Consider the following 22,041-nt stretch of genomic DNA (forward strand, 5'->3'; position numbering starts at 1 on the left):
GGAAGGGGACTTGCAGCAAGCAGGGTTGGCTGTGGGCTGAAGGGATTGGTGTGTGTGCCCGTTTTGGGGGTGAGGTAGGGTGGCTCAGTGTTCGTTCACCCAGGAGGGGGTCACAGGTAAGCCACTGTGCTGGGGCCATGCGTCCCGCGCGGGTGTTCTGTGTGCAAGGAACCATTGTATAACTGTGTGATTGTTGAGGTGTGGCGAGTCCCTTGTCGGACGTGCCCTTGCTTTTAGTGCCTCTGTGCCGGATGTATATTTACTGTGCTCCGGGCAGGGGCAGTTTAGCTCGATCAAGGGTAGTTTTGGTGCCCAGAGTTATTGAAACTGTGTGAGTTGCACCACGGGGGCGGGTTCATCTGGACTCTAACGTGCCCGCCGCGTCCTCGGGGCTAATTTTCTCTGGCTGTCCGCGCTCCCCCGGAGGTGGGGATGCGACAGGGGGCGGGCGAGGTGGTCGTGTGGCGGGACAGGAGGCTGTGCAGTCGGGAGAGGAGACCGGCCGCGGTTGAGGACGACCTCGACGCGACCCGGTAGAGGAGGCAAGAACTCCAGGGAGGACGGGCGAGCCCCACGCGACTCCTGGTTGCCGCAGGGCGCACGGGCGACGAGTAGCGCCTGCCAGGGGACCGGGCCGCGCGCCCGCTGCCTTGACTTCCCCATCCCCTCGCGGAGGAGGGGCCGCAGCGGAGAAAGTGCGCGAAGGGGCCGCGGCGGCGAGCCTCCCACGTGACGGGGCCGCGCCGAGCAGAGCGGGACCCGGCGGCGGCGGGCGCAGCAGGGCGGCCTGGAGCCCCGGGAGCGGCGCGCGCGGCCCCGGCCGGCCGGCGTCCCGGCCTCGCGCTGCACATTCTCTCCTGGCGGCGGCGCCACCTGCGGTCGCGTTCGCCCGAACATGGCGACACGGAGCAGCAGGAGGGAGTCGCGACTCCCCTTCCTCTTCACCCTGATAGCGCTGCTGCCGCCCGGGGCTCTCGGCGAGGTCTGGTCGCCGACGCTACCCGGCGGCCGCGCGCCTGGGCCCCAGGATCGGGGCTTCCTCGTGGTGCGGGACGACCCGCTCGAGCTGCGGCGTGGGGCGCGCGGGGCGCCCCGGAGGGCGGACGAGAAGCCGCTCCGGAGGAGACGGAGCGCTGCCCTGCAGCCCGAGCCTATCCAGGTGTACGGACAGGTGAGCGGTCGGCCCCCGCCTTCCCCCGGCTCTCTCCTCTCCCTGCGCCGCCTCACCCCCGCATCCATCCTTGGCTGTCGCCTCCCAGGTGCAGGCACCGCTGGGGACTTCCCGGCTGGCGTTTGTTTTTTTCCCCTCCTCACATAGGAGTACAACCGTCAGCACTTGAATCGCCTTGATCTTTCCTTCTTCCTGTCGATTTTAGCAAACGGATTCCAGGGCACTCGCGGGGTGCACTGCCTGTTTCCCCAGGGTGTGTGCTCACCGGTGGAGTTTCCGGCAGGTATCAGAGGGGTGCAGCTTCATTTTACGTGTGGATAAAAAACGGGCTTTCTTTCGTGTATCATCAGTTAGCAGCCGAGGCGAGCACCCTGCAGATGCAGTACATTTACCCAGAACCGTCAGAGGAGGGGGTTTCCACACTTACCGTTTTTAACCACAATTAAGGTGGGCAAACCTGAAAGCTTACTCTCTGGGTATAGTCCAAGCAACAGGGGTGTGTGTGAGTGTGTGTGTGTGTGTGTGTGTGTGTGTGTGTGTGTGTGTGTGTATGTGTGCTGAATTTTTTTTATTTTGGACAGGAATATCCCTCATGACACTTGGGAATTTGAAAGACTGCAATAATTTGGTGGGCATTATTATTCAGTAAGTGATTTATTTCTATCTAGGCAATGGATTTAATTAGATCATAAGGAACATGAATTTCATTTTTACGGCAGGACTTACTTCTGGCAATTACAAACCGAGTTTGTGGGTTAGTATCAGCGCTGGCAAAATTAATTTGTCCGTGTTACTGCCTCATGAGACTCGCAGTCCTATGGTTGAGACTGACATCAGCAAAACTGGAAGGTCGGGGGGGGGGAGAAAAAGTGGGACCAGTGGAGGTGGTCAATTACACGATTTCTAGAGTCAAAATATTCCCTTCAAAGTAGAAATTAAAGGATTAGTCTGAATTCTGCCTCTCTTCACTGATTTTCCTTTAGCCGTTTCTTCAAGAAATATACAGAGTTAAATGTTCAACCCTTGGAGCCAGGAAGAACGTTATAAACCATCTCCCCTATTGTGCCATTTTGTTGATGAAGCCACCAGAGCTGGGAAAGGTGAAGTGACTAGCCCAGGGTCACATGGGGCAGGGTTGCCTGCTCTTTAGTTTTTGCCTGCATTGTCTCAGTGACCTTCGAGTGATCAAATAGTCGCCCTCTCTTTATACGGTGCTTCTTAAATAACTTTTTTCTAAAGTAAAATGTATTGGTAAGAGAGGGGATAGGGATGGAGGTGAGAGGATGGGAGCATTTGCCTTCCATCCACCATCAGCTCCTGGGCAAGAGCGTGTGCCAGTGGGCATATAACTGCTGGTGGGCATGGGCTGCAGGAGCCTGCCTGTTTGGCTCCCTCGTGGGTCCAGATCCTTGTTCCCTTCCCCACCCCCATCTGAAACTTCTTTTTTGTATTGTTGAAAGAAGTCAGCAAGGTCCTTGCTCCCCACAGGGATGCCAGCGTCCTGATGGAGGATGGGGGAGGGAGAAAGAGAGGCTCCCTTGTTCCTTGAGCCTTCCCCATCAGCCCAGCTCTGCTGTGGGCTTGAGGCAGCTTTCTGGGGGCTGGGAGTGGAGAGCCGCAGGAGACGGTCCCTTCCGGAGCTCAGGTCCCTAACATCTATAGTTTGGGCTGCGGGAAGAGCTTCCTGGTCGCAAAAATATGCACACAGGTGCCATTTCTTCCTTGGGTTTGGTTTGTGAAAGCTCCTGGGGTTTTGGGGCCAGTTAAAGATGAACTGTGTTCTTCTTGGGAGTGACTAAAAAACGCTCGGCTTTTATATTTCTGAGCCAGATTGAGTTGGTTCAGTGGAAGGTTGGAGAACTAGCCCTCGGACTCATAATGAGGAATTCCTACCAAGGGTGAGGACCCAGAGCAGTGTTTTTTCTTCTCCGAGGCCTCCCCCCTGTGCCATTGTTCTTGGCTGCCCTGAAGCTAATAAAACTGGGATTAACTTGAATCTGTAAGGATTTGAGTTAGATAGAAGGAAGGACTTCCCGGTCCTGGGCTTTCTGCTACAAACACTGTCTGGTGCAGACCCTTTAGACTGCAAGCACAGGAATCAGTAACTGAAGGGGTTTGGCGTGTCCCTCTGGAGAGGCGCCCAGCTATTTGGAACAATCTTTCTAGCAAAGATGCCCATTTGCCTCTGTTTTCCCTGGGACAGACCTGGTTTTTACGTTATCCCTGATGGTTATGAAAAGTGCTGTGTTCACTCAAAAAAGTGTCAGGATGCAGACTATAAATTAGATGGCCATTCTGCTTCTAGCCCTAAGCCAATTCCCATGTTATACTCCCCCCAATCTCTGCCCTTTAACTTTGAAATGTAAGGACTTGCCATGTTTTTCCATAGTGTCACTTGAATTCAGTGTGATTCTATATAGGGGTGGGGGTGCAGATGAGGGGGTGGGGAGAGTTTTCAGCCCTGCTTTCAGAAAGCTTAGAATTTAAGGAGGAGATAAAGCAGATGCAAATATACAGGCATGGAAATGTACCAGACAGGGACAAGGAAACATGGACGTGATTCACCAGCCACAACTCTTCAGTGGGGTGTGAGTGGGTTGCTTGATATGGGAGGGCATGGGAGATGGAGTGATAAAGGGTCAGTGGGCTCAGACACTCTGCAGCTTCTCGCTCTCTGACCTTTGAGTGAGGTTAAGAGGATGCCTGGCAGCACAGATTAGGGCTGGAAGCAGAAACTGCCTGACGGAAGAAGCCCCAGGGGTGATGTTCAGGCCACCAGCTCCAGGGAGGGGAGCAGGAGGGCTTTTGCATCTGAGAAAGAGCCCTGTGTTGCAGTCAGTGTCCGTTCTTTTTCTCTGGCTCTGCTAACCTATGGAGTAAACTAGGCTTAGTTGTGTCCCTTCTAAAACAGGCCAGACCCAAGAAGGGGGATTCCAGAATTCCTGTCACACTGGATTTCCTCCTGATTTTATGTCAGCTCCGTGCCTCTGTGCCACCTGCTTTTCCCTCTGCCTCAAATGGTCCTTCCCCGTTTCTTTCTTTGCTTGCAAAACCCCTCTTCCCTTTTTCAGCATCCAAGGAGTACCTCTTAGTATTCCCAGGCTCTGGTGGGAAGAGTTCTTTCGAGCTTGGTAACAGCACTGACTGCCTGGTGTTCTCATTGCTTGTTTAACTGTTTCATCTCCCTGTTTGCTCCTTGAGGGCATGGATCAAGCCTCTCCTCTGTGTCCCTGGCACTCGGGAGGCCCTTAATGAATATTTGTGGACCAGCTGCCCACCTGGAAGGAGAAAGGCCTAGAGGGTAGGAGGCACATCCAAGTTATAGGAAAGGTATTTATGAGGAGGACTGTCGTGAGCCCACAGTGGAGAGTGGAAGTGAGTTGGCTCAGGATGTGGGTCTGGGAGCCCTGATTTTCTTGTGCTATTTTGGGGTTTATTTTGAATGAAGAGCTGGGATTCTATCGTACAGAAGGCTCCCTTTTAGGGCTGTCATGGTATTGCTAATGGTATTGTTTTGGGGAAAAATCCTTTGGAATGAAGCGCAAAGCCTAACAGGATTTACAGGTTTATTTTCCTTCCAATGAGCTCTCTCTTCATAATTCCTGCTTTTTAGAGTCCAGGGAGTATTCAGTGTCCTGATTTGAGACTGAAAATAAAGTGTCTGTTACAGCACGAGGCCCTGAGACAAAGAGCCTCCTTTGGGGGTGGAAGACTGTGTAGCTTTAGATCTCTTTGGGGTAGATTCTTGTATGATACACTTGCTTGGGAAAGAATTGGCTGGTTGATTCTGAAGTTAGGATGTTTGACCTGTATGCTTCCAAAAGATGAGAAGGCAAAGCATTTGCGGTTTCAAGTTGGCTTCTTCTGCAGAGGCGAAGGGTTCCTTGGCGTTTGGGGTTGGCTTGATCATGGGTGTGACCTTGAAAGACTTCCTGATCTCACTTGGCATCTCTTCTTGGGCACAGTTCTTGGCTTGGTGTCTGGCCACTGTTTAATAGCTTGCCTGTCTTGGGGCGTGGCAGGTGGAGGCTTTGAGAGGTGGAAGGGATGGGAGGAAAACGGACAGGGAACAGGAGTGAGGAGATGGGGAATGAAAGGGATGAAATGTAAAGCCATCCAGTCAGTCCCTTTATTTAGCTTTCAGTAGGTAATGCATATTTGCAAAACAATATTTGAACAGAAGAGTATGTAGTGAGAAGTAAATTTCTCTCCCTTACATGACCCCATTCACCCAGTGTCCACGGTCATCAGTTTTTTGTATGTCCTTCCAAAAACATTCTACACATATGTAACATATATGGACATAAAATTTCAAACTTGAAATATCAGCGGCTTTCTATTATCCCCAGCCCCTGATATCATGAATAATGACATCAGCTCCAAAATATATTTATGGCATAATTACTGTCAATGGGAAGGGAGCTACCTGAAGTGTCATAGTATAAAATAGATTGTTACTTTTCCTCCAGGCCAGGGTGGGAAATACCAGTCCACTTCAAGGATTCCGGCCAGCCAGGGCCAGGAGAGCAGCATTACGTAGCCCTCTTGTCACTTGGAAAGGTGCTGGAGGGCAGTTCCCTAGAGATGTAGCGCCCAGGTTTGTGAGAACATCAGAATACTGAGATCACGGATCTTGACTTTAACTCATGTTCTTTTAGAAAATGTTTTCTTTAGATTCTGGAAAGTGGAGTCAATAGTATGCTTAATAAACTGCTTTGAGACCTGGGATCCAGGAGGCAGATTCTAACAGCAGTGAACATCCCAAAGCAAAAAAATGGATGCTGTAGGAACATTTCATTGTCATATTTTGGGCTGTTCCTCCTTAGAGATGACAGCCATCTTGGTAGTGTCATTGTTTAATCCGAGGGCCAAGGATGGATGGAGACAAGGCTTTTACTGTCCCCTGTAATGGACAGACACAGGACCATGCAGATAATCTGGAGAGCAGGTAACCCAAAGAATAACCTATTTGCCTTTGCTATGTATTTATTTAGTGTTTTTTTTTTTTTAAGGATCAGTTTACCTTCCTGATTAAATTTTGCTTAGGTGAATATTAAAATGAGTTTGCAGTCTTTGAGCAGCTGATAGGCAAAATGACTGGCCTACATGTGTTAGGGAAAGCCAGTTTGGAGTTTAGAATTTTTGATAATAATTCAGATGTAGATAATTTGAGAGTTGACCACGTAGAAATATATCAAAACGAGGTATTATAGTAACCTTTCCTCCATTTTTTTTAGGTTCAGGTGTGATGGAACGTAAAGGAGAGCTCACTGCATTTTCGTTTGCATATTTCATTAGTATTTCAGCAGACGTGGTCTGGGCTGCAGGGCTGAGGCATCTTTGTCGAGCACAGAACCTTCCTGTGCATTCCCTAGGTATGCCAGAATCTCTTGGCACATGGCATATTCAGTCCAGCCGTGTAAATGCAGAAATCAACTTCCCTCAGTTTAAAATGAGCTGCAGTTAATTTCGACCTAATTGACTGGTTTATCGACCTGTGAACCTTGGGTCTTCGAAGTAGTGGCACGGGCAGCCTTCTAGCATCCAAGTGGCTGATGATGCTGTAAATCAGAGAAGGTGGGCGGACTGCTGATTAAGGTCAAGATTTGGATTTCCTCCCGTGTTATTGTGAGACCCTCAACTTTTTATTGTAACATGAGGCATGCTCTGAGCGTTTTGGGCTGGGTTCCATAAAAATAGGCCTTCATAAGTCACATGACTTTTGTAGTCCTGAACACAACAGGGAGTTAAAAATAATTACAAAATTCTGTTTTCCACTGCGTAGTTGTTAATAATCATGGTAACATCCATGGTCGTGTCACCGCTTCTGGCCAGGAGCTGGAAGGGTTTATCTTCCTGACCTCGTGTCAGGTCTTCTCTTCAACGGATCTTCCCGCCATGACGGAAATATTCTGGATCTGTGCTGGCCAGGGTGTCCACTAGCCATCTGTGGCAGTTGAGGCTTGACATGTGGCTGGTATGACCGAAGAATTGAATTTATTTTCCTTTCATTGAATTTTCATCGAGTTAAATTTAAGTTTAAACGGCCCCATGTGGCCCTTGGACAGCATAGCTTTAAGCGGTTGTGTGAAGTTCCCTTTCCCAGTGGTGGCAACTGGTGCTTCACCCGGGGGAGAAGCTTGTAGCCACAGCAAGGCCTGTCTTTGTTTCCACCACAAACAGGGGAGGGAAAGCGAGAGTTGAGGGCTGCTGGCTGCCAGGTTGAGTGTGGGGAAGACCCTGGCCTTTCTTTCCCGGGTAGGGCTGCATCAGGGGGTATGGTGGAAGGTGCCGTGGGTGCCCTGTTCATCTTAGCAGCTGCCTCTGCACAGCTGTCTCCTCCCATCAGGGACCTGGGTACTGAAGGCTGACCTGTGTGCCTTCACTTTTGCTGTGGCTTTGCCCAGACAGCCCACGCGGCCCGGGCGGTGTGCAGACCCTGCGCATCTGTTTAGCCGAGAAAGCTGTACCTGGTGCCTTGACGTGGGGGCCGCCTCCCCACCCCCGCCCTCCGCTTCCTGGGCTCACCTTGTCTTCCCTCAACGCAGCCAGGTCTGTCTTCCGTCCCTGCAGCCCTGGAGGCTGGCGTGAAGACAAACAGTGTGGGCGTGGGCGTGGGCGTGTGGTCTTCATCACCGCCTGGGACCCCTGCCTCCCGCCGGCCCTCTAACCCCGCCCGCCGCTGCAGCTGCAGGCGCTCGGCTCGGCAAATTGGGACCCTTCACCATGATTTATCTCCAGTCCCCTGAATTAGATTAAAAACACCACTACAAATTCTCAGGAAGGCAGGCTGATGTGATTACGTCCCAAATTGGAGTGGCAGACAAGGGCAATAAAAAGATGCACTTGTTATCTTATATTCGTGTTTTGTGCCGTGTAGGGACCAACGTGTGGTTTATTATCTATCTCCCTCCCCCTCCCTTTGTTTTTGTTTTGTAACCAATATTGCATCTTTTATTTAGAAAAGAGAATAGCCTGTTGAATAGAAACCCTCTGCCCCCAAATAACTGGATTGAAGGGGGGAAGATGGCTGGGTTGATTCTTCCATAAATAAATGAGGGTTTGAGCCAATGGGTGGGTCGTGAATGGAGATTTTAATGTGTTAGTTGGGACTGAGGTGAGATCCAGTCTACTTTGATGGTCTGGGGAGCTGAACAGTGTCAGGGTGAAATTCTTCACTCTTAGGAAACCTCTGTGTCCAGAAGAAATTGGGAGAAGCTGGTATAATCTGATGGAGCTTGGAGGGCCGGGATTAAAAATAACCCTGGAGTAAAAGCCAGTTTAGGGACTGTCTCTGGGGAGCCTGGCGTGGGTACATCTGAGAAGAGCCATGTATGGGGGAGGGGCCCAGATAGTAAAGGACTCTATTTCCCTGTTAGTCCAGAGGATACAGGCAAGACGTTTCCATGTGGGTCTATGCCAGGGGCCTGGGGAGAAGACCTGCCCCAGGGTCCCAGCAGAGGAAGCTGCCCATGGCAGGGAGTGGGGACAGCGGACAGAGGTGGGTGGGTGGGGCCTGTGAGGCTGTTGGAGGGTTTGGAAGAGACTTGAAATGTTTTAAAGCTGTGCTCCATTAATTGGGTAACATGAGACTGTGTACCTATAACTTACCTCATCTGTATATATTTAGTTCCCTGAAGTTCTCTGAATAGTTCTTTAAAAAAAATCCTGCAGTTAACTGTGCACGTAGTTTGCTGGACTGGGCGAGATGTGCTGCTGTGGAGGTGATGCAGGGGTTCCTGCAGAAACAAGCCTCGGACCTGGAGAGGGGAAGAATTCGGGAGTGGATGTGGAGAGCTGGATGGAGGAGAAAGGCTGTCATCACAGGGTTGGGGAGTTAAGCTGCGTGGGGGTGGGGCCCGAGGGGCTTCTGCCCTCCTGGTAGCAGAGGCATCTCACAGGACTGAAAGGTTGACCTTGCTGTTGTGTTTAAACCACTGGTAAGGTGAGGTCTCGAGGCGTTTGGTTCTGGGATGTCATGTAAATATTTTCCCCTTGGGGTGAGGGAGATGCTAGAAATCAGTGCCACCTCTGCGTTGGATGGTTCGTTGGAGCCTTGGGAACCAGAGCTTGGGTTTCCCCAGGTTTCGAATCTTGGTTGTGGAGTGAGGGGAAGGCTGCCTGAGCGCAGGGCTTGGCCACAACTGTCTTCTTTTTTTAAAATAAATTTATTAATTTATTTATTTTTGGCTGCCTTGGGTCTTCGTTGCTGCACACCGGCTTTCTCTAGTTGCGGCGAGCGGGGGCTACTCTTCGTTGCAGTGTGTGGGCTTCTCGTTGCGGTGTCTTCTCTTGTTGTGGAGCACGGGCTCTAAAGTGCAGGCTCAGTAGTTGTGGCACACGGCCTCAGTAGTTGTGGCTCACGGGCTCTAGAGCGCAGGTTCAGTAGTTGTGGCACACGGGCTCCATAGTTGTGGCACACGGCCTCAGTAGTTGTGGCTCGCGGGCTCTAGAGCACGGGCTCAGTAGCGGTGGCGCACAGGCTTACTTGCTCCATGGCATGTGGGATCTTACTGGACCAGGGCTCAGACCCATGTCCCCTGCATTGGCAGGCAGATTCTTAACCACTGCGCCACTAGGGAAGTCTCCACGATTGGCTTCTGAGCTTGACCCGGACGTACAGTGTTTCACCAGTTTATGTATGTTGTTACTTCCTGCTCTCAGGCCTCAGTGTTCCAACCCTGATGCTGCTCATGGTAGTTGTTGATATGCTGCCATTTTGTGAAGAATATGGTTTATTTTGGTATAAAGACCATACCAGTAACAAGAGGAGATAACGTTTTAGCATTTTGAAGTTTATGAAATATATTCATGGATAAGATCTCTTTTGATTTGAAGGTGAGCCTTATTTATTTATTAAAAAATTTTTTTTTTAGCAATATGAAAGGAAGTCTTTATTTGTTTTCTAGGGAGGACTAGTTGCCAGGATCACTATTAAAGACTAAATCTTAATAAGAGGCATCCATACATTAAAAAAATCCCGGCACATATTTTTATTCTGTAATAATTTTGTCTCTCTCCCCTTTTGACATCCCTAAGAAATCCACTTTGCCAAAGAATAACTTTCCCCCTGCAGAGCTTTTCCAGTACATGTCAACACAGTGAATTTTCCCTCCTTTGTTAATAAAGCAGAAGTATCCAGGGCACCTTCTGTGGCCAGGCTGGTGGGCAGCTGGGATGTTGCTGCCATTCTGGTTGGCAAGACCCTGAATTGTGTGGCTGTTGCTCATAGGGTGGTGATGGTTCGAGCAGAACTTTCCACTGGCTCTGTGGTGTCACACATCTTCAGGGAAGCCTTATTATTCTTCTCAGGTCACAGATGAGTATCTTGAGGCTCCAAAAGGCGAAGGGATGTCCCCCAAGTTGCGCAGCCCATCAGTCGGCGAGACCAGGACTCAAACCCAAGCCTCTGACTTGTCTCAGATTTACGGTAGCACCTTTCCCTCTTGTAAATATTCCAGTGAAAGCCTTGCTTTCAGCCAGGGGTCCGGTGGCTGTGATCTCTTTTGTTCCGCCTTCAAAACCTAGAGAGCTCATATAATGCCACCCTTTCCTTGGCTCTCCTGGCTACACCAGTTTACTTTTCACTTTTCAAATTTGTCAAGTTCCAGGTCCCTGCCCGTTCCTGGATTTCGCTCTGTTCTTCCTCTGGATCTGTCTTTTCTGTTCTCCATCCCTTTTGCCCTGGACTCCTCCCTCTTCATCCTTGTGGTACCCACTGGGGGTCTTGTTTTCAGTGCAGCCCTGCACTTGGTTATGCCCCCCCAGGCTCCCACATTTAACATCTGTAAGTATTATTCATGAAATTAATTGTTTAACGTTTGTTTCCCCTACTGATTTAAGAGTCATGAGGCAGGACCTAGAAGTCTGCTGTTTTTTTAACGCCTAGTAGAGCACCTGGTATGTAGTAAGTGCTCAGTAAATCTCTACTGAATGAATGAGGTGGGGGGCTATTTATGGTGGAGCTGCAGAGCCAAAGTGGAGGGTCAGGGAAAGTGGATGTTCCGGAACCATCCTACACAGGTGAATCCTGATTTAAGGCTAGTCCTGGTTCAGTGTGTCCAGCAGCCCGTAAACACCAGTGAGGGGCTTGCTGTGCTCTCAGTGCTGTGTGCCCCACTCTGCGGTCCTGGGTTTTAAGGCAGATGGAAACCCCACCTCTAGATCTTTCTTTGGGTTTAACCCCATCTGCAAGGTGTGGAAGGTGGTTTAGCTGTTCCCTGAGGTTCCTTCTGGCCCAGATAGTTTCTTCTTTTTCTTACTTGCCAACTGGTGAATTAAGGGGTGATTATTTTCATGACAAAGAGATTTTTCACAGTTTTTTTTTTTTTATAGGGAGCCCTCCCAGAGCAGCAGAGCGGGCTATTTGCTAAATGACAAAGTGGGTTTCACCAGGAGGGAGTGGCAGGTAGAGGTGGATCCTACTTGCCGAAGATTAATCAGAACTAAAGTCTCTCGGAGCTGATACTGTAAGTCAGGAAGAGGCATATAAATAAATCTAAAGAGAGCTCATTACTCTAGTTAAGGAGATTATAGTGAAATGCTAAGTTTTTTAGTCTGAGGTCTTTCTCCCTTTGTTTCCTTGTCTGTGAAATGGGCAGCCTGCATTGAACAGAGAAGTAGTTAACGAATTCTCTGGGTGAAGCATCAGTGAGATGAGTGGAGAGGCCAGGACAGGGCCTCTCTGCAGGGAGCTCTTAAACTAGATTTCAGCTCTCCTTTGGAGGTGGAGAGTCCAGGGAGGGAAATGAGCTTACTAAATATAGTGGGAACACAGTCTCAAAAGGGGACATGGAGGGGCGATTTGCATAACCAGCATTTAGGTCGTGCAAACAGATGGTCTGAGAAACCTTGTTATGCTTGGACCTTGCGTGTCTGTCTTTGGTTTCCTCAGGTCCATCCTGCAGTTCCGATGATTTAGCTTCTACGTCTGTCCTTGCAGCTGAAGGACAGGATATTTGTTTTATACTTCACTGTAGAATTTTAAAAATGCTTCTTTGTATTTCACTGCTAGTGAGGCAGTGGAATGAACCAGGCTGCCTTATTTGTCCTTCTCATCCTGTGTTCTGGAAAGAAGGAGTGCTGAGGACTACAGGCTGTGGGTGCCCAGGACATCCTGATCTTTGGGTTTGACCAATTTGAGAGACGTAATGGCAGAAGAAATGAATGGAGATGGCATGAGACCCCTTGCATTAAGGGCCCCCATCCTTCTGAATAAGACTCAATGACTATACAGATTTTGGTGGGTTTTATTGTAAATTTCTTATTACTTGTCAGACTTGTCCGCTGATTTCCCCCAGAAGTGCTCTGTGTACTCTTTTTTTTTTTTGCGGTACGCGGGCCTCTCACTGTTGTGGCCTCTCCCGTTGTGGAGCACAGGCTCCGGACGCGCAGGCTCAGCAGCCATGGCTCACGGGCCCAGCCGCTCCGCGGCATGTGAGATCTTCCCAGACCGGGGCACGAACCCGCGTACCCTGCATCGGCAGGCGGACTCTCAACCACTGTGCCACCAGGGAAGCCCCCTGCTCTGTGTACTCTTGACAGGTGAGAAGTGAGTAAAGAGCCCCAAAGGGTACCTAGCCCTTAGTGGGCCTCAGTGTATAAGCAATCACCACCTTCCCACAACAAGCAATTTCTTTGTCTTCCTTCTATTTCTAACAACCCAGAGCTTGGAGCTTGGGTGGCAGCAGCTTCTTGCCCCTCTCTGAAGAGTGAAGCAAAACACTTAACCTCTTTGGAACGCCAGGAGACTGAGACAATGTGTGGGTTGACGGGGACCCAGGTGATGACTGTTGTGAACTGCGAAGTGGATGCTAGCCCTGAGCCTATGGCCATTGCTCCAGCCAGGGACCAGGGACCAGGGACCAGGCCCGCAGGGATGCTGTGGCTTTGCAGATGCCGCTTAACGGCATTTTGAAGGATTGCTTTGACCAGGGACCCACTCCTCAGCCTGTCTTCTCCATGACTCACCCGAGCTGCATCTTTTGGTAGCATGAAGGACCGAGGTGGGGGAAAGAAGAATTTCTTACGAGTGGGAGCTCCTAGGTATTGCATCAGCAATTGAGAAGTGTAAGGTTCTTTGCAGGTCATAGACAGAGGCTTTTAAAAAAATTGAGATGAAATTCACGTAACATGAAAGTAACCATCTTAAAGGGAACAATTCAATCCGGTGGTGTTTAGTACATTCACGATGTTATGCCACCACCACCTCTATCCCGTTCCAAACCATTTTTTTTTTTTTTAATTTTTAATTTTTTTGCAGTAAACAGGCCTCTCACTGCTGTGGCATCTCCCGTTGCAGAGCACAGGCTCCGGACGCGCAGGCTCAGCGGCCATGGCTCACGGGCCCAGCCGCTCCGCGGCATGTGGGGTCTTCCCGGACCGCGGCACGAACCCGCGTCCCCTGCATCGGCAGGCGGACTCTCAACCACTGCACCACCCAGGAAGCCCAACAGGCGGATTCTTAACCACTGCGCCACCAGGGAAGCCCCCAAACCATTTTCATCACTCCAGAATAACGCCTCTTACCCTTTAGACAGTCACTCCCTATCCCCCCTCCCCCCAGCCCCTGGCAACCCGCAACCTGCTTTCCGTCTCTGTGGCTTTACCTGTTCTGGATATTTCGTATAAGTGGGATCACATAACATGTGACTTTCGTGTCTGGCTTCCTTCCCTTAACGTAGTGTTTTTGAGGCTCCTCCGTGTTGTGGCACACGTCAGTAGATCATAGGGTTTTAACAGCTACCCAGGACACCCAAAGACAAACCTCACAGAAAGAGTGAGTCTTCCAGCCACTGTCATTCACGTTCTGCCAGGAGGAAGGGAGTGAACTAGATTCATCGTTCCCTAAATAAGCTACATTAGAGACACCAGGGGCGTGTCCTTTAAAAATACCGATTCCTGGGCTCCAGTCAGAGGGTTCTGAATCAGTAGGACTGGGGTGGGGCCTCTCTGGGGGCTCTGGTTGTTTGGGACCCCTGAACCGGGTGGCTTGTGGGGGGGCTACCTTGACTCTTAACGATCTGCCTGTGATCTTCGCAGAGGCCTGAAGCTGCGACCCCGGTGCTGTTCGTTGTTTATGAGGCAGTTTCTCTGTGCAGAGACTTCTGTGGCATGTGATTTTCCTGTTTGCCTTCTGAGGGGGAGGCATTGGGCCCCCTCCCTGCCGCTTTATTACAGCTCCGATGAATTGTGGCTCATTTATCGAGCTCCAGCTACGGCCTGTGAGCTGGAGATCGGAGAGGGAAGGTTGTTCACGCCCCGGGGTTGTAGTTACAGCTGACTGCATATCAAGGTTACGTTGTTGTCGAAAAGCCACCCTCCCATGGCTCTCACTCCCTCCCAGACTGGTGTCTTCTGGGTCCGTATGTGCCCACTCCTCTCCATGCGGTCTTTGGGACCCGAGTGAGCAAGGCTGATAGGAGTGATCCGGAAACCGGGAAGCCTGCAGCTGCGCCAAGAGGGCTGGTGATGGGGGAGGCTAGGGGCTGAAGCCAGGAGGAAATCCCTGGTGAGGGAAGAGGACCCAAACGAAGCAGAAACCACCCACAAAGTGCAGGGACCCAGCACTGGCCCCTGCAGGTGTTATGATCGCTGGGGGCCACTCTTGCACCTCTGGTTGCCTGGTCCCTGTCCGTGGAGGGCCTGCTTTGACATCTTCCCTTTCTCCCGGGGTGGGGACGAGGGGATGGAGACCAAGGGGAGATGCAGAGGCGGAAAGTGAGGCCAGAGAGCGCGATGATGTCTTTGCCTTAGTCAACCGGACAGCTTGCCAGCCTGCCTGGTGCGTGGTGGATTCCCACAGCTGACTCTGCACTGTGCTGTGGGGGGGTGGGCACCTGGGCTTTAGTGGGGATCAGCCTCAGCCCCGCAGGCAGCTCCCCAGGGAGTTACCCCCTGACCAGGAGGTGCGCGGCGCGCGCTGACGTCCCGCCAAGGGAAGGAGCTGAGCTGTTGTGTGAGTTGCCTGGTGGCCCTTGGACGAGCCGTTCCTCGCCTGAGATTTTTTTTTTCTCCCCACTGGGCTACCCTTTTAGGAGTGAAAGGGACAGCTAATAAAATCTTTTTTTTTTTTTTTTAAAGGTGTTTCACCAAGCTCGCCTTCTGGGCTTCCTTTGTAAAAGAAGCCCTTGGATGTTCGCATGCCTCCTTTGTACTGCTCTCACCCCTTCACCTCTCCTAGGATTGGTTGAGGGGGCCCCATAAATCTCACGTCCTCTGAATAGAAAGACTTTAGCAAGTTGTGTTCAGTCCTTGTTCCCGCTCTGATCACTGTAGGCTTTGTAACCTGCTCCAAGCGTTACTTGATTGTGAACCTGCCCATGGCGCTGTTCTGAGGTTGCCTGAGTGCAACATTGCTGGGCTTTAAATCTCAGACCCTGGATGAACTTAGTGATTCTTCCAGGTTCCAAATCCTTTATCGACTGACATTTGCATAAATCCTCAATTTGTTACCCTCTGGTTCTAAGGGTGAGGATGTTTTGGAGGGAGAAGGCTGTTAGCCTGAATTCCCAGGGCACCTTCGCCTGGTGGGCTTCTGATCCATAGATGCTTCCAGATTCTTCCCAGAGGCGAGGGCTGGCAGGAGAGGGGGAGAGGGAGGGCTGGAGGAAGGCTCTGCAGCTGGTGGCGATTCCCTTAGCTACTTTCCCCCGAGCATCTGGGCTCAATAATTTACTTATTTCTATTTTTTATTTGCACGTCTCTGTCGATGCTTGCCTGGACTTACCTCTCTGGGAGTGAGAAGGAATGTTTTGGAATGACATATTTTCCTAAAAAAAAAAAAAATCCAGGGGCTTTTTCTTTAAAGAGGCCTCATTTCACCTGTTTCCCCAAAGAGCTTGGGTCCTGGATCAAATTAGGTGCAGGTGCTTAAGACCCAAAGCAATGTAGTTAAGGATTAGCTCTTTTGTTATTCTGTCAGCCAAGTTGGTGGCACAGGTGTTTCCCTTCTCCCTTCAGACAGTCTGAGAGCACTATAAGGAGTGGGCGGGATGAGGAGGGGAAAGGAGAAAGCAGCTGTGGGAGGGGGGGGGAGGGGATGGGGAGGGTAGGGTAGGGTTTTCTGCTCTGAGGGCCCATCAGCTCAGGTGTGTACTTTGCATCAGTCCGGGAGGTGGGGTGGGCGGGGTAGGGTGAGGGTGGGGAAGCGTGCAGGTGGACTGTGCAGAGGCTCCTCGGGGTCCAGAAGCTCGATTTCCTTCTGTGCCCGAGACAAGCCGAGGTTGAAGGGGCCGGTGGAATAGCCTTCTCCCAGGCGTTGCTTGTGCTCCGGATTTTTTGGGGGTTTTGTCCTGAACGTTGACACCAGCTCTCAGAATTTTTGTGTGTGGTCATCAGTTGGCTCTTCCCACACAGAGGGGAGGTGAAACGGTTGCCTCAGGTGTGCCAAGATGCCAGCCCTTGAACTGTCCGTCAGTGACGGGTGAAAGGAAAAATAAGAGGAATGGAGTTAGCTTTTCATAAAGCAGAACCTATCAGAAAGAACTGTTCTTGATTCTGAGAGTCTATCTTTCGTTTTCCTCAGTTTTCTGTGTTAAAATGTCCTTTCTTTGAAACACAGCAGTGATTCTAGATGGTGGTCGTGTTGCTTTGAAACACGGCGGTGATTCTAGATGGTGGTTGTGTCGCTTTGGAACACGGCACGGTGGTGATTCTAGATGGTGGTTGTGTTGCTTTGAAGGGGGCGGCTGCGTAACAGGTGAATCCCAGGAGCTCAGTGGTGTGAATGCATCTCCCCATTATGAGAAGTTCAAAACAAGTGGAGGGCCTTCTCCTCGGGGACTCGGGCTCCTTCTGTCCTGTGGCCCCACTCTCCTCTGGGACTGAATGCAGCCTGCAGGTAGGGAAAGAAAACAGGGCCGTGTAAGGCCACACCCCGTCGTAAGGCCTGGGCCAACAGTCTGCTGTGTCCTCAGGAGGCCGGGGACAGAGAACAGCCAGCCGCGCTCTGACACGGTGGCTGTTTGCATTAATGTTCTTACCTGGCAAGATAGAGGTGGCCGACCAGTCTTCTCTTGGCCTGCCAAATTCTTCTCCATTTTACTGGTTTACAAAACCCAGAAGCCTGGGGACTACTGTTCGCAATAAACCGAAGGTCATTTCTGTGGAGTCCTGGGAAATATTTCCTTACTTGGAATGCTTCAAAACTAGCTAAATAAAGCTGATGCTTCCTTTTGTTCCTCCTTGTTACGAGCTAAGGATAAGCAACGTCACCTGGAGGCCACAGAGAACCAGGTTGAACAGAAGTTTGAAAGCATGTGGTCTTTCCGGCTTGTGTCCCTTTTTTAAATGAAGAAGATGCTTCAGTGTTTTGGTTTCAGATCTGAAGAGTGCATGTCCCATGTATGGAGTAAGGATGAGGATAACCAGAGGTTGATTTCACAAAGGACAAAAATAAGCCAAGTTATGGGTTATGCCAGTGAGAGCCTGCGAAGAAGATGTTTTGCGATCTGGTTAATGCCACACAGCAGAGGGCTAGTGTTTCTTCTTGGGGAAGTTGAGTCTGGTGGAATCTGCAGAGAGGGAAAAACGGGCCGCCCTGGCCCGGTGCTCCAAGTGTGAGCACTTAGTCATGACAGAGGGGGAGAGAGTCTTGCTTTAGAAAGTTGGTGGCCGTCACTCATTTCTGTGTTGGTTTGATCTCTTTCAGGTTAGTCTGAATGATTCCCACAATCAGATGGTGGTGCACTGGGCCGGAGAGAAGAGCAACGTCATCGTGGCCTTGGCCCGGGACAGCCTGGCGTTGGCGAGGCCCAAGAGCAGCGATGTGAGTATTGGTGTCACTCTGGGCGTTCCTCTGTGCAGCCAGGACGCCCTTTTCTCACCCATCGAGGTTATCGTGACAGACAAAATATTGGGTAATTGGGAGAATCTGGAAAATAACATATTTCCCTTCTTCACGGAACACAGGGTGGCGCAGGCAGCGTTGCAAAGAGACCCGTGTGATGTGTGCTGACTTTTGTGCAGTGGGAGGGCGTGGTCTGGGTTGTTGCATCTGCTCAGCAGAATGCCGGAAGTGTGTTGTTGGGCAGGGCTGTCCGTCGGCAGTGGAGCCCGGTGGAACCGAATGGGTCTTTCCCATGTGCTGATTTCTTCTAACCCGTTACAGTTGGGTGAGTCCTTGAATCTGAATCGCTCAGACTCTTAATTTCCACAGTTGGCACCTTACGATGTTTAATAGCCTAGAAGACATTAGACCGAGGGTCACGCACTCAAAAGACCCGTGATAGAGGCCAGGTGGGTAACAGGCAGGGGCGAAGCTGCCTCCACGTTTATAACACTCTTCACCTCCACAAGGAGGAAGGGTCTCTGCCATTTTTCTTGAAGTATGTGGCCCTCTGGGACTTTTTCCCACTTTTGATAGAGATGCAGGTTCAAAAAACATTCACCGGTGTCTTGATTTGAACATGGTGGTGGATGCTACCTGGTCTCAGGGTATAAGACACTGGGAAGTGGAGGGACTTTGAGCTTCTGGGCTGTTACTGGCTCTCAGCTCTGGTTGCCATGCAGGGCCCAGTGCTGCTGGATCTGATTTTCTGAGAGAAGCTCAGAGGTGGGGATTTTTACGTGAAAACTGCTGAGTCTTACAAGTTGGCAGCTGACGTATAGCTTTTACAAACCCTGTGTGGGCCAAGTAAAACATATATGAGGGCCAGAGTGAGCCCCTGGGTCCAAAGTCTCTGGCCCCTTCTCCGAACCTCCCCTCGCGGGGAAGAGGAACAGCCCCTGCCTCGGGTCAGGGTGAGGCTGTGGACAGAAAACCACGTTGTGGAGGTTCGGTCACTCTGCACTCTGGCCAGAGGAAAGCCCCTGATGACTTTGCTAGCACTGTCCCATCAGCCTGGAGGACATACTTGAAGTTCTTGAGCCTAGATTTGGTCTCCATGAGGCCCCTCACTCTGCATCCACCATCTGGTTTGGATGTGCTCCAAGGTAGGGGACCAGAGGGTACCCCAGGGGCTGTTTTCTGGTGGGCTGAATGGGGGCAGCTGGGGAGGGCAGACGAAGGGCTGGCCATCGTGATGTGTAACTTGGGCCAGGGTGGGGTGCTGAGCAGTGGTGGTGGGAAACCGCTGCAGCTGACGGCCAGGCTGGGCGCAGTGACCTGGTGCAGGGCTAGGCTCGTTTGGGGCCGTGACTTTGGCCCAGTTATAAATGCGATCAGGGTTGGCAAGCACAGATGGCGGTGTATTGATGACTGTTGGCCTGTGAGAGTCCGTAGGCCGCTGTGTTCAGAGGCATCTCTTTTGAGCACAGGAGACAGCTCTCTGCCCTACTGTATTAAGAAATCCTCCTTAGGGTTTTTATGTATTTTAAAAATTCTTTGTGCAGATAGTATTTTTGGCGAAGACCTATCTTTTTACTGTTTTGTGGTACAAACAGGAGCCCAGAAGCATTCAGTGATTTGCGTGGGGTCACTCAGCACGTCTGGGGCAGGGTTGGGGCTAAGACCCCATCATGTACTCGGTCAGTGCGTGAGGGTGTAGTGTTGCCACAGTGACCAACATTAGTTTTAGCACTGAAAGTCCTATATCCTGGGGCCCTCCTCAGTCTTGGATGAACCAGGAAGGTTGGTCACCCTACAGATACTGCCAGTCTATCCAAACCCAATTCTCACTCTGCCTAAATATTTGGGTGATTCTTACTAAGGACCTATTGAACATGTGAAACGATAAACTGTTCTGGAATGAAGTATACGCTAAGATTAAGTGGAAAGGAAACTTCGTGCTTGGAGATAATAAATTGGGACGGCAGAGATTTCCCTCATCAATGCATAAGCTGCATTAAAGAACTGGCAGATGAAACTGAGATGTTCTCATGTGGAAAGTTAATGCAAAAATAAATTCTGACTCAGAGGCAGGAGTAGGTGGTGCTGGAGTAGTAACAATCTAAATTTTCTTTAAAGACTGGAAGCACGGTTCACAGGGCCCCGTCAGCAATCCAAAAGGAACAGAACCTATACAAATTAGGAACTGTGTGAGTTGGAGAACGGCCAACTCATACATATTCAGTATATAAAAAAGGGATGGATCTGGAAGCTGGAATCCCGGAAGATTTGCTCTTAAACAGAAAAAAAAAAAAAAGAATATCCCGATGAACTTGTAGCCAGTGTGAGTCCATGAAGCATGGCTCCTGCAGGACCTGTCTTTTTCTGTGATAAGCCTGTAGATGAAAGGAAACCTAAGGTGGTGTTTATCTTGACCGTCCCCGCCTCTTCCTTTCTGCACCCTCCTGACGTATTTTATCAAGTACTCGGTTGCCACATAATTGACCAAAGAGCTTTCCAGAGATAGCGTCTACCAGAAGACCAGAATCAACCAGGGGAGGCATCAAGAATGATAGGACTCACTGCCCTTGTACCCAGAGTGGTGTGACTGGTGCCCCTGGGGATTGGCAGGGGAGCAGGGCCCGCCCCTGTAGCCTGTGGGAGCCGGAGTCTAGCTGAGCCCCAGGTCTGAGAGCAGAATGCGTGGGTTTGAATCCTGGCTCTACCATCCATCAGCAGTCTGACCTTGAGCCAATTCCTTCATTTCCCCTTGGTTTTCTCATCCATCAGTGAGATAGTCCTTGTAAAATCTTGCTTCCCAAAGGGTGGTCTGCAGACCGGCAGTGTGCGGGTTTCGTGGGAGGTGGTTAGAAATGCAGAATCCCTAATCTCACCCCAGACTTCCTGAATCTGAGTCTGCATTTTGACCTGTGTCCTGCTGGGTGATTTGTAGGCGTGTTACAGTTTGAGAAGTATGGGTGTAAAGTACTTAGAACAGCCCCAGACACCGAGATGCTTTCTGGACACTTTAACCCTTCTCCCCCTCCCCTCCTCCTTCTCGTTATTATTTATGGTTTTGAAGTACAGGGGAAATAATTTAAAAGCGTTCACTCTGAAGGACCGTCTTTAGAGGTAAGACTGATCTAACTAGCAACTTTTGGCAGTTTAGAAACTGGGTGTGGAATTAACAGACTACTGTATATAAAGCCACAAGGATGTATTGTACAGCACAGGGAAACAGAGCCCTTGTTTTATAATAACTTTACATGGAGTATAATCTATAAAAATATTGAATCACTATGTTGTCTACCTGAAACTCATAAATACTGTAGATCAACTATACTTTAATTAAAAAAAAAGAGAAACTCCTTTCTTCTTTATTTAGTTGAGGGAGTAGTGTCCTGTGGAGGCCAGAGAAGACTAATTAGTGCGGAAACCTGTGTCTGGATGCAAAGCAAAAGGTAGAAGCACAGGATGAGTGAGCCTGGGGGCGTTTGCCTCAATTCACTGGAGCTCACTGTGGGCCGTGAGTGAGGCAGCGTGCTAGGGAAAGAAACCCTGACTCAGAATGTACCAACCGGGGTGCTGTGTGGAGGCCATGAGGTCATCAGCCCACTTGGCCTCCTCTGAACACTGGAAGAGGCCCTTGCAGGGCTCCTCACCGTGGAGGAAGGTGAATAGCTGTGCACAGCCCCGAGCTTGCCTTTGCCCTATTGATCTGTTGATCAAGTAGGGATAAGAATTGTGAGGATAGGATCAAAATACCGTGTTGGAGTTGTCCAGCCTGGAGAAAGGAAGCAAGGCTGATGAGCAGTTTGAGAGCCTCAGGTGTAGCCTGGACCCTCACATACCTTCCTCACTTCTGTTTAGTATAAGCCCCAAAGGGATGGAGTTTGCTTACAGACGAGAATGTTAAGGGCGAGGTTTGTGGTTTTGAGGGTGGCCGCACGTCCACCACCAGTGGGTGATGCAGAGGTGTGGCGGGGTGTCCGGGGAAGGCCCCATGCTTCATTCAAGGTGGTGTTTTCTCTCTCCATCCAGTGTTCCTTCCAGTGCCTGGGCTGTAGCTTTGGTGTGTGATCTTCCTCTTTAGCAGAGAAAT

At 50.5% G+C, this 22,041-nt stretch overlaps 1 protein-coding gene across 1 annotated transcript in view; it reads left to right on the forward strand.

Annotated features, from left to right (window-relative positions):
• The first annotated feature begins 812 nt into the window (after positions 1-812).
• SORL1 (sortilin related receptor 1) overlaps positions 813-22,041 on the forward strand; it is a 161,399-nt gene continuing 140,170 nt past the window's right edge. The window contains exons 1-2 of the mRNA XM_004280687.3: positions 813-1,171; positions 17,823-17,939. Of these exons, the coding sequence (XP_004280735.2) occupies positions 896-1,171; positions 17,823-17,939 (393 nt within the window). The 5' untranslated portion in view covers positions 813-895. The remainder of the gene's footprint in view (positions 1,172-17,822; positions 17,940-22,041) is intronic.

Source organism: Orcinus orca, chromosome 8 (genome assembly GCF_937001465.1).
Source record: "Orcinus orca chromosome 8, mOrcOrc1.1, whole genome shotgun sequence".
In the NCBI taxonomy this organism is placed as follows: Eukaryota; Metazoa; Chordata; class Mammalia; order Artiodactyla; family Delphinidae; genus Orcinus; species Orcinus orca.